The following is an 11,371-nucleotide window of genomic DNA, read 5'->3' as shown; positions in this document are numbered from 1 at the left end:
TTTTGAAATACGATTATCATTATAATTTGCTTTCATGCCTAACTAATTATCAAGGCGAAGTTCTATACATGCTATTGCAGTAACGGAAGTATAATGAAACTTTAAGATATCATTGCCATTTAAAACATAAAAATTTTCAAGCGACAATCCGTTTTCGTAAAAATGCGAAAAAAAGTTAATTTGGCAATTTAGAAATTAGTTAATGTAGAGTACTATTGTCGATAAATGCCAATCAGCTGCGTTGCTTATTGAAGATCTCGTTCAGTACATATCAAACTGCCAGCAGTAAATAAATAGCAAAATATACCTTCGAATGGCCTTGAATCTTCCGCTTTGCCCTTTATCGACATTCCATAAAACTACCCCTAAGCCTAACTTACCGACAATTGGGGTTCAACCAGTCGCGTGCTTAAAACAGCTGACGATAACTCAGTTCCAGTAGTAAATTCAATATACCGTCAGACACTACCATCGATTAGTTACATGCTGCTTAAAAATAGCCAATTTTTAATATCACCATGATCGTAAGTGCTGAATATTAATTTTGGTATAATATTTTTTTGATGGTTACAAGTATGTATCAAAAGAGCTAATTGTTTCAAGATAAAGTTCAATGTACAGGCGCGAAAAAATTACGATGCAAGTGCTATTCGCCTTTGTAAGAATTTAACCCTCTTGAAATGTCTTAATCCTCTACACTTTGATCACTTTTATACATTTTATTGTTAAAAAATTTCAATGAATCGATTTATTCCGAATTGAGACGACAGTTTTTCATTCTCATAACGAAACGAGCTACATAAAACTTAACGATTGCAAGGTATAAATGCAGCTTCGAAATTTGCTGCTACCAACACCGACTTAGTTGATAAGGGACGCATATTTTCAGCGGGTAAAAGAGTTTAAAGTCGTGACGAAAAACAATAAAATATATTTCTACATATATAATGTAATACTCCATACAAAGCGTATAATCAAAATTTGTCATGTTTTCCATTTATAGTTACGAAACCGCAATGTACGATCGTTCGTCAGTACACTGCAACCAACTCACGTTCATTCCGTAATACCGTTATCTTCTTCGCAAAAGTAGCTCGTGTGCATCGAGTACAGCCTGTCGATGGGGTTGAGACCGATACCTGGACCACCTTGCAGCGGTGATGAATATGACAAACTTCGTTCAGGTGCTCCGCTAGGATGATACGGAGGCAGCGTTGGGTACGGCATGAGCCTCAGGTGGTTGATCTTCTCATCCGCCCCTGAAAAACCGGATCATCGTATCAGAAAGCAGAATCCACCGAATAAAGTACTTCGGTTCACATCCCAGGTGACAGTGAAAAAAATTCTGTGACACTCTTCTCAGGCATTCATCGTTTATCGTTACGGAAATATTGAAACGTCTAGGCTTAATTGGATACCTTTAACTGCAGAGAAGAATCCTCACCTGGATACTCGGAGTGATGTTGCTGGTTGAAGAAGACGTCGTCGGGGTCAACTTCTTCTTTGACGGGCAAAAAGTGATCCTCGGCGGATCTAAGGTACTCGGCTGTGCCGGTCTCCACGTCGCTGCAGCTGTCTGAAGTGACGATGTAAATATGTGAGTTTGTTGAAGTTTAATTTAGGCAAAGATTTCACGGAGCAAGAACTTACTGTGCTCTTCTTCCTTCGATATCTTCTTGTTAGCCGCATCCATTTCCTTGTCCGTCTTACCCTCCTGTCTCTGCTTCTTCTGGATCTTTTTGATCTTTGCCCTCTGATTTTGGAACCATACCTTGACCATGCGTTAATTGATTGAATCCGTTACTGCTCGCCTGTGTATTCGTATTCGTAACACATGCATGCTGATACCTCAATCATGGAGATAATTGAGGAAACAAACCGTCATCAATGGCATCGATTCCTCACCTGGACTATTCTCACGCTGAGCCCAGTTTCCTTGGCAAGGTTTTCGCGCACCTTGCGACAGGGCTTCGGACTGACTTCGAAGGAGGCCTTGAACGCTCGTCTCTGCTGCGTGGTGAGGATAGTGCGTGGTCGTTTCGGTCCTCGTCTTCCATCCTGGGATTTGGCGATCGTCGCGAGTTCGTCAGAGCCGAAATCCCCGACTGAAAATTCAGGCTCGAAAGCTTAGATTCTTTTTCTAGATTCCAATATCCATACATACTAGAAAGATATGCTGCGTGCTTGAACGATCAGTATAAAAACTTACGCTGCGTGTAACCCTGCATCATCTCAACTTCCTTTTCGTAGTCAGCTCTACAGAATAACTGGCCTTGTTTCAGGACAAATTGGTCGCCTTTTTGAAGGCGGGAGCCGCAGACAACGCAGACGAAACATCTTAGGTGAAAGGCGCCCTCCTCGCCAGCCCTCATGACCAATTCTTCGGCAGCCACTGTGAGACCACAACCCAGACATTTGTGACCATAAATTCTGTCGGAATTGAAACATCCTTGTTACACGAAAGCCTCGATCGCCCCATGAGCTGAATCTCGTGATATCGCGGCTGGTAGGCTTAAATAACCGAAGGAACTTGCGACAGGAGTTGGCTGACGATTTTCAATTCGCAGTTCACGCTGGAGCCAATGAACTGCGTGTTTTTTTGTCGGTGGCTTATAGATGTCGCGAGACCATAGAGGGACAGAGATAAGGGTGCCGAAGCAAGCTTAAATACCAGACAAACACGGTGTAATACGAACGATAAGAGGAATGCTACTTTTATTCGACTCGGTGCTATCGGGTTATCTGAATCGGCGATAACGCCGGACACCTGTAGCCCTCTCATCCACCACCGATGTTGTTATATCATAGAGAGAGATAAACGCTTCGTGGCGTCGTCTCTGTCCGCATGGTACATGAAAACGGAGAAATGCGCACTCACACCGACGCGATGTTTGTCAGTCAAAAGTACAGCTCAGCTCCCCGTTTGTCGGATTCAATATAAAGGACTTTGTATCGATGACACGTCGACCGACTAAACTGGGGTGTCGGTCAAACAAAGGGGGCCGTCTACCCCCGTCTAATAAGCAAGATGCACGTGTCGACCCAGAGGGGGGGCTCGCCTGGGCGCATACCACCGAAAATATGCCCGAAATATATTGCAGGGTAGCGGTCTACGCTCCTCGGCAAAAACCACCCCCTGAACCCCTGTACGCGCGGTCACCCGTACGGGGTGTTTTAAAGGTTGATCTACCGGCAAGAAATCTTCTTTACCCACCTTGCGATTTTTATTCCCTGTACTATTCGTCGTCAAAACGAATAATAATAATTGCCGGGTCCATTTGGTTCAGAACTTTGCGCAAAATTACGACGGAATTTAAGAAAAACTTATAATTCTCTGAAAACAAAAGTTCCGGCAAGCTAATCATCATATTTTATTTTTAATTCAGCACGTTTTAACGTAGTCCGGGTACATGGAAGCAAAGAATAACGTTACGAGCAAATGAATTCAGAAGATCAAAATCCATGTAAAAGAAATTGAAAACTGGAGGAGAAAAAAATTCCATGAGCATATTACTAGAATTTTTTCACAAAATCGTAAAGTTAAAGATATTTCGTACACGAATCTCAGAACGTTTAGTTTCAAGTTTGATTTTAAATAAATTGGTCCAGATTATTCAAATTCATGCCGTCGTCCGATCGAGTAATCTTTTTTGTTTCTATTTCAAGAGATCGTGGCTATATTGATAAAGCATATTTTCGGATGAATCCCGAGCTTTGAGACGTCCGATAGTATAAGGGTGAGTCGATGGGTGGGCAAGGCTCCCTTTCTAGCTGCTCGAAAATGCCAAGAGGAGACAGAGAAAGAGAGAGAGAGAGGAGGAGAAGAGAAGCGGGAGTCGCACGTGCTTCGAGCCCTAGAGTAATGTATTAATATATTCCCCACCCCAATATCCTGCCGACGGTGAAACCCCTTATAAGGGGTGTCGTATTTATATCAATTTATTGGACATTAGGCTTCCGCGCGTTCCAACTCCCGTGGAGAGTTGCGGCGGTAGTGCGGTGGCGAGAAGCCCGTATTCCAGAGAAACGATACCATGAGAATTTGTCGGTATCGGAAAACGATTTTCCGGATTTCCTGCCAATGCGATTTCTATACACGCACAGCGCGAGAAAATCTCCGCACGCACTTCATGATTCGCATCTTTCCCCGCTCATCTCCCCAGTCTCTCCCTCCCTCTTTTTATCCCTTGTCCGAAAAATCGTAATGCCTGTACGAAATTTAACGCCACCTTACTCTCTTCAACGTCGACGAACATTGCTATCCATATGTTGTACCTGTCGTAATCCGCCCTGCAGTAGAGCTTGTGGTCGCGGGTGAAGCAGGAGTGAGCCAAGGGCGAGGCGCAAGCTGCGCAGGAAAGGCAGTCCTCGTGGTAACTCCTCTCGATTACTCTCATCACGTACCTGTCAGCAATCCCACGACCGCAGGCCGCGCAAATCGCCATCGCTCCCATACCTAGACCCGCGGGATCAAGCAGGGCCATCCACTTCCTTATGCCCTTCGAACCAACTCCCGCTCAACCGCGTCCTGTAAAATCCAATTTTGCAATCTTACTCAAATGATCGTAGTTCGGTCAAGGCTCACTTTTCGATTGTGCCAATTCGTTTGTGATCTTTCAGCTAAGATCTGGTCCAGTTTGATCAACCATGCTTGTCGTAATAGTTATAAACTTTTTAATGAAGCGATGCTCAACACGTTGCACCGATAATAACAATATCTTTTACCGATGCAAAAGGGTAAACATCATTCCTGGGTATAACCGGTGTCGAATTTTGAAAAGTGTCTAAACTGTTGCTTGAAATATGCTCATGTAACTAAAACACTAGAGAATTCTGTATATACGTAAGAATGAAAACAATTCCGGTGAATTTCGGGCAGTCGGATCTGGGGAAAAGTGTAAAAACGGGATGTTCCATTTGGACGTGCTCTCCCCCGTTCTCCCTCATGATCGCGACAAGCTGACGCCTCACCGCGAGGAGAGCGAAGACCGTGGGTCGTCATCTTGGAGGCAAAGCTCCCCTGGTCGGTGCATAGAAGCGTTATTGTGCCAGCAGCCGGTGTCCGCCGGCAGCTGCCCGACCTCCCCGATCGCCCTGACGACCCCAACAACCCCGAGTGCCGCGAGGCGAACCCCCAGGAAGGGCCCGGGGAACGGAGGACGCGAAGTCGTCGCCTAGATTAATTGTTCCGCACCCTGATCCCGGCGCTGCCGAGGGCTGATCTTGTTTGGGTGGCATTCAAAGCCGATTACATGGACCGATTATGAAATCGAGATCGGACCGGATTTTACACCCGGACGGGGTGTCGCTCGCCCTCGCCGTCGGTGTCGGTGTCGCCTATTCTACTCGCCCGCACCTATGCCTACGATATCTCCGCTCTTAAATCACCCGGTTATCGATCCTCCCTCAGCGTAACAGGTTGATCTCAATCCCGATTACGCGGGTGACCTCGGGGCTCAGGGTGCGTCAGGTATGTGCGGAGTAATTCTATGACGCGCCGTTTTCACTCACACTTGTTGTACGGTGTGAGGTGAAAATTGTCTGATGATATAAACTAAGTATGCTAAGTGTGAAACACTTTCTACGTGAGATGATTCTTTTCGTTGACTTCGGTCATCCGACATCATTATTCATTTCGTGTGTTTTACTTCACTGTTGATCGGAATTGTACCATTTTACAATGTTATACAATTTTCCATTACGAATCGGTGTTATTCTCTTAAACTATTTTGATTTCTAATCTGGTAATCGATAACTCTGAATGATCTAAGATTTATCCTTCTATTGATTGACACTGCATTGAAAATTTCCAACAGGTGTTTTGATCATTTGTTATTTTTTACGTGGAACTTTTTTATGGGCAGTATTGTCTTATCTTACTTAATTGCATGGAAAAAATTTTGATGAATAACGGCGATACCGTGTTATTGTTTATTTACTTCACCGAGAGGGAAACCCTTTAGCTAAGAACCAGATATACGGTAGTGTTATAAAAACGAGAAAAAACAAAAGTAGAGAAATTATAATTATGAAATTTTCAGAAGTATCGAATCAACGAACAAAAATTTCGAAAAATAATTCAAATAAAATACCTCAAATTCGTCAAAGATGTTCTTTTTTTAGAGCAGCTCACGACAAATGTCAGGGAAATTTAATAAATACTTGAAAAGTGTATTGAAAAATATCCTCTAACGAAAACATGGCGGTGTGGTGTTGATTGAAATGACACTTAAGTGTTATTTTAAAATAGTGTACATGACTACAGCAGTAAATATTTAATAATCATGCAGGTTTGAAAAATAGAATCGCACCGAAAAAATCTTACGTTCTTCTGTCACTTGAATTCTTTCATGCGTTATATGAACAGAGAATAACAAAAGTATATACGCGTAACTTTTTGAAAATTTCAGTGCAACATTCCGGCATTCTAATCCAAGTTTACAAATTTCCACTTGCATTCCATTTTACAAAAAAATTATGTACACCGTTCGACAATTTTGTACAAGTAGAGTAATTTCTTTACATATCTCTCACATATTCCAACAATTCAATTCAGGTACCGATATCAAGAAAATTCCTAATACGATATTAGAAAGAAACAATTCACATCAAGCTTCCGACGGCAATAGAGAAACGAAACGTGCAACAAATGAGAACAAAATTGGAAAAAGTTCGATCAGGAAGGAAAGCTGGTCGTCAGACACGGAGGGAAACGCGGGTTCGTGCTAACGAATGAATTTGTGTAAAACGATGTGACTATTTTTGAAAACCAAGACCTGGGGAATGCAGGCGATCTAGGAAGACGCCGCAGTTGTTACAACAGCGTCCGTCGGCAGGTCGTGAAGGCTGGAAGGAAACGGGACACGAGTCGGGGTGGAGGGTGGACCCGCAACCCGCTCTCTGCTTACTCCCTTCTTGTGGTGGAAACACGGAGGCCTCAGGGGACCAGAAATTTATGGACTGATGACGTATCGGTGATTGAAACACGAATTACACTTTTCTGTTTCGACGCCTTTCATCAGTCGCCCGACCATCCTTCCCGAGGAAGGGACGTCCCTGCACGAATTACCGTCTTTGAAATCTGTCTCGAATCGAACGGCTAAACTTGGACCTTCTTGCCTCTCCCTTATTTCACCATACGCAAATTGTTACGACAGGATTATCGTACCATGCATAAAATTGAGAAGTAAAACTAATCGTGCGGTCAATTACCTTGCGACAGTTTATCCAAAGCGGCGATCACAGACGGCGAACCAATCGGACGGGCGAGGATTCCTTATGATTCCACAAAATTGCTGTCGTCCCGGAGGCGCGAAGTGGAGCCGCGACTCTGAGACGACGTGACTGGATTCGCGGGTAAAAACTGTTCGGGGGTATAACCGCGGGTACGAGGCGCGTGTAGATCGGAATATTGCAGGCCACAGGTAAGGCCGAGGGCTATTTTCGGTATAAGAAGGCTTAGAACTGGTTGGGTTATGGGATTTCTCCACTATCCTGAAGTCGCGGACACCGCGGCAGGGCAGAGGCGAGCTAGGCTTGGCCCTGGGTTATTGTTCCAGGAGGAGAGGTCGCCGACGGAGCCATGCGAGACGCGGCTCGGCTCCGCCTCCAAAGCCACCCTCGATTCGCGGACAGGCGCCCTGCCGACTTATCGAGGGGTTCTCAAACCACCGATGAAGAAGCCTGATACTCGCCTCGCGATCCTCCACGGATATCGTCGCAGTTATGATAACTTAGCGAGCGTGAAACTCGCCTTTGCTTTCGTATCTTTAAGTAGTTTCGATGCGAAATATAAGTTTTCAACCATTTTTTCGAATACTCTGACGCTTTGGAGCTACGTCCCTTACTCGGGATTTTTTTATTTTCATTTTTTGTGAACATTATGTATGCAGATATTGAATATCAACGAACGCTTGTATTGCAAATGCGCAAATCGTTGTAATAACGTGGGTTTCGTTTCATCGCTTGATATGAACGCGAATTCAGATCGTTGACGTTTTTTTAGAAATGTTGATTGGATTTTGTTACTTTCTCTTCCGTCATAGTTAGTGCAGTAGCTACGGAAGTGAACTAGTATTGTTTGGCATTAGTTACTTGTCAAGGTATTCTACAGCTATAAAATTTATATTTAATAATAACTTATATTGCATCGAATTAGTATTCAAACGTTGAAAAAGTTAAATTATTCTCCAAGATTTAAAGAATCGCGAATATTTCGGCTACACCCTTCCTTTATGCAAATTTATATCAACGGTGCCTCGGGCAAGAGTTGTAATCTCTTTTGAATCTGTAAAACGTTACTTTCAAATCCAAATACTTAATATGCCATTACCAGAGTTATTTACACTGAATAAATTTTTCAAGTTAAATATTAAAATTATCCCGAGCAGCAATATCGCCGTCCAATGTTATACCAACTTGAATATATGACGCGCAATTCGTTTACCTTTATATAATGCAAAAAATGACGAATCTCGCCAATTGCCGATCCTGCATAATTATTCGGATGCAATGTTGAATTTGAATAAAAAAAAACATTAACCGTAAAGTCTATACTATAATTCCACCTGTGACCAAGACCATTAAAGCAGCAGTCAAAACCGATATTCCGGTATAGCGAAAGGCTCCATCGGTTTTAAACTTTGAAGCTTTGTGAGACATTTAATAGCGAAGTCGAGAACAATGGGGGATATTGTTTTTAGATAAACGTTTCCTTTCTCCGGCAACACGCCCATATCTCCTCCCCCTCGCCGATAGTCCCGAACCTAAGCCTTCAAACTCAAAACTCGATGCCCCGAATAACACAAGCTCGTACGGTCAACGCGTAGCCGCCAATCTTGTTGTTCGAATCGACGATAAAGGGACAAGGCGACAATGATCGACTTCACCCCCGGAGACAAACAACGGGAACGAGCGGTCGTTACGGGATGAATTTCTTGCCGACAGTGCAAGCAGATCATTCAAATCCCGACTGCATCGAGCTCCAGGTTATACATCCAACTCGTAAACCCGGTATTGGTGCAGTTTCCACCCCCACACATGGCGCTGGGATACATTTTGCACCGCTATCTATAGATATATAGATGGACGCCTATGTGCGGAATGCGCCCATGTACTCGGAGCACATGGGTTAACGTATACCGAGCATGTACCGGAGACAGCAGGCCTCCCCGAAGGACGATTCTGACTCGCGATCCTGGCTGGCATCACCCATTGTGTCGGCCTACCCTCGCTCAGCCGATATTGCGAGGCCACCTCTGCAGGCAATATACCCAGACCGAGCGATGCTGGGAGAAGAGCGTAGGAACTATCTGCGCCTGTGTGTAAAGATACGGACACGCGTAGGTGCGGGATTTCCGTGCGGTCCGGGAGGTTGCAGGGTGAAATAGCCGAGAATCCAAGAATCCGCATAAGATTCCGTGGGATATTTATAATAAGGGTTCGAGAAACTCGGGACCGGGACTTGGGGTCAGTTTTTATACAACTGGGTCTGAGGGAAGCGGAATGGCTAAAGAGAAGACAAAGAGACTCGGAGACAGTGCGAGAGGACTTTCGATTGAAGTACGTTAATACGTGGATGAAATGAAAAAATGTTTGGAATTTTATTCACCTGCAGTGTATGACAAAGTTGATTGCAAAATTGTTTTTCATCATCTTCCAACGCAATTTTATTCTTTACTCATATCGTGTACAGGCGGGAATAAATTTGTACAACGGCAATAAAAAGTTTACAAGCTTAATCAGCTACGGGGATCCTGGACGACTGCCAAGAACCTGATGCTGCTTCGGTTCAGCTGAGACGAAGAAGAACAAAAAAGCCTACACGGAATTTCTCATACATTTTAAGGTGAGAGTTTCGTGTAGTAGGTATGCAAGGAATAAATAAAAGTAACGCAATTCGAGCGACTTTCTGAAGAGGAAAGAAACGTGTGTCTTGTGAATCTCTGATGAACAGGAAAACTTGTTTCGTTTCTATGTCGCCGATCAGTCGTGACATCGTTCTGCATCTTCAGCATCTTCTTCAAATTTCTATCGCGTAATCTTACCGCATATTACTTATAAATGAAACTGTGGTTGGGGAAAACCCAGCCTCGTACATCAAGATCTTTTGAACACTAGAAGATGTGAGTTTTGATAGAAGAAGGAGCCTTGGGGGTCCCAACCCATTCCTCATTCATGGTAAAACGCACCTCACGATTTAAGATCATCCGCTGAGGCGCATCACCACCGCACGGGAACATTGTGTAGAGCTACCGAAGGCAGGAATTAGACGCGTGGTTGATCCCTTACAGACAACGAGTACCTATCCTACCTAGCCACCCTACGGGAAGAGGACGGAGCGGTGAAGGGCAGAGTGCGATGGGTTCTGAAGTGGTCCCGAACACAAAGTGTTTGCATACACGAGTGATCTGCCATTTCTAGCATTCGATTGTCGATTGCGGCCGCCTCTATATTTGACCACAAACCGTTTTAATCCGTCTATTGCTGTTATTTGTGTTCTCGGATCGTTGGATATTGCTCGTAGGGAGACAGAGAGGATAAGGATTGAAAGAACAATAAAAAAAAAAAAGAGATAGAAAAATAAATCTGAACGGGTGCCCGCAGATGGGCACGAGTGGATCTTAACTTCTATTCATTTTTATACTTTTTTCCACAGTGAGGAACAATCTGCAAGTAACTCGATGACGGTACAGTTTCACCTCAAGAATCTCATGGTCGTAATATAAAGATTAACGGACTGTCCAGCCAACTTCACACCACTGCAGACCCCGATACCGTTTCATTAATGTCCAACTTACCCTGATTTAAGATTATGGATAATTCATATGGACGAATCAACGAAAATGCCCGCAGGTTTTTCATTAAAAGCTCTGAGCTTCGTCGGACGAAGGAAATTTCGAGACCTCCGCGTCCCGAGGATAGATCTGCCTTCCGGGATACGAGATGAAGGCAGGGCGATTTGCCTCGTCCGAATCTCGACTCCGGACCGACCGCCTCTGATAGAATCCTTTCATGCTCCGGCCACGCGGTGCCTTTCACCCCCAGGATCTTTGCTTCGGCCAATATCTTCGGAGGCCCATCCCCGTCGCTCCCTCTTGGCGACGGACGGTCGTCATGGTGGGGGAAGTTTTATTAAAACTCCCGTCAATAGCCGGGGGGTAGAAGAGGGGCTTTTCCGTAGTATGAGGGCCTCGTGCTCCCGCGGTGCTACAGCGAGGCGAGGCGAGGAGGCCTCTGCACAAGGAGAGATCGCGCGGAGGCGAAAACTTACCTTCCAAGATGGCTGACGAGGGGAGTTTAGTTCATCAACTATCGCCGATATCTATATAGTATCCCGAAAACTCACCCCATGCCAGAGCTTTCATTCAAC

The 11,371-nt window shown here is 44.5% G+C and overlaps 1 protein-coding gene across 2 annotated transcripts; it reads right to left on the bottom strand.

Annotated features, from left to right (window-relative positions):
* Positions 1 to 974: 974 nt before the first annotated feature.
* LOC124211329 (LIM homeobox transcription factor 1-alpha) lies at positions 975 to 7,531 on the bottom strand. Of its 2 annotated transcripts, none has more exons than XM_046610287.2 (7): positions 7,213 to 7,531; positions 4,276 to 4,528; positions 2,210 to 2,430; positions 1,906 to 2,105; positions 1,651 to 1,771; positions 1,445 to 1,576; positions 975 to 1,259 (listed from the first exon to the last, which is right to left on the bottom strand). In XM_046610287.2, exons 2-7 carry the CDS (start codon positions 4,482 to 4,484, stop codon positions 1,057 to 1,059), a joined length of 1,086 nt encoding a protein of 361 aa, XP_046466243.1. In that variant the 5' UTR covers positions 4,485 to 4,528; positions 7,213 to 7,531; the 3' UTR covers positions 975 to 1,056. The 2 variants fall into 2 exon arrangements, with proteins under 2 accessions (XP_046466243.1, XP_046466244.1); XM_046610288.2 differs by having other exon boundaries at positions 2,210 to 2,392.
* Between the last annotated feature and the right edge of the window lie 3,840 nt (positions 7,532 to 11,371).

This window comes from Neodiprion pinetum, chromosome 2, assembly GCF_021155775.2.
Source record: "Neodiprion pinetum isolate iyNeoPine1 chromosome 2, iyNeoPine1.2, whole genome shotgun sequence".
Lineage (NCBI taxonomy): Eukaryota > Metazoa > Arthropoda > Insecta > Hymenoptera > Diprionidae > Neodiprion > Neodiprion pinetum.
Note: the sequence above shows the minus strand (reverse complement) of the source record. Positions and strands in the feature narration are given on the sequence as shown.

Bases quoted from the DNA above. Each gene is read 5' to 3' on its own strand.
- LOC124211329 (XM_046610287.2), bottom strand. From the start codon at position 4,484: ATGGCCCTGCTTGATCCCGCGGGTCTAGGTATGGGAGCGATGGCGATT. The intron at 2,106-2,209 runs GTAAGTTTTTAT...CTGAATTTTCAG, and splicing joins GATGCAGGGTTACACGCAGC to TCGGGGATTTCGGCTCTGAC. The intron at 1,577-1,650 runs GTAAGTTCTTGC...TCGTCACTTCAG, and splicing joins ATCGAAGGAAGAAGAGCACA to ACAGCTGCAGCGACGTGGAG.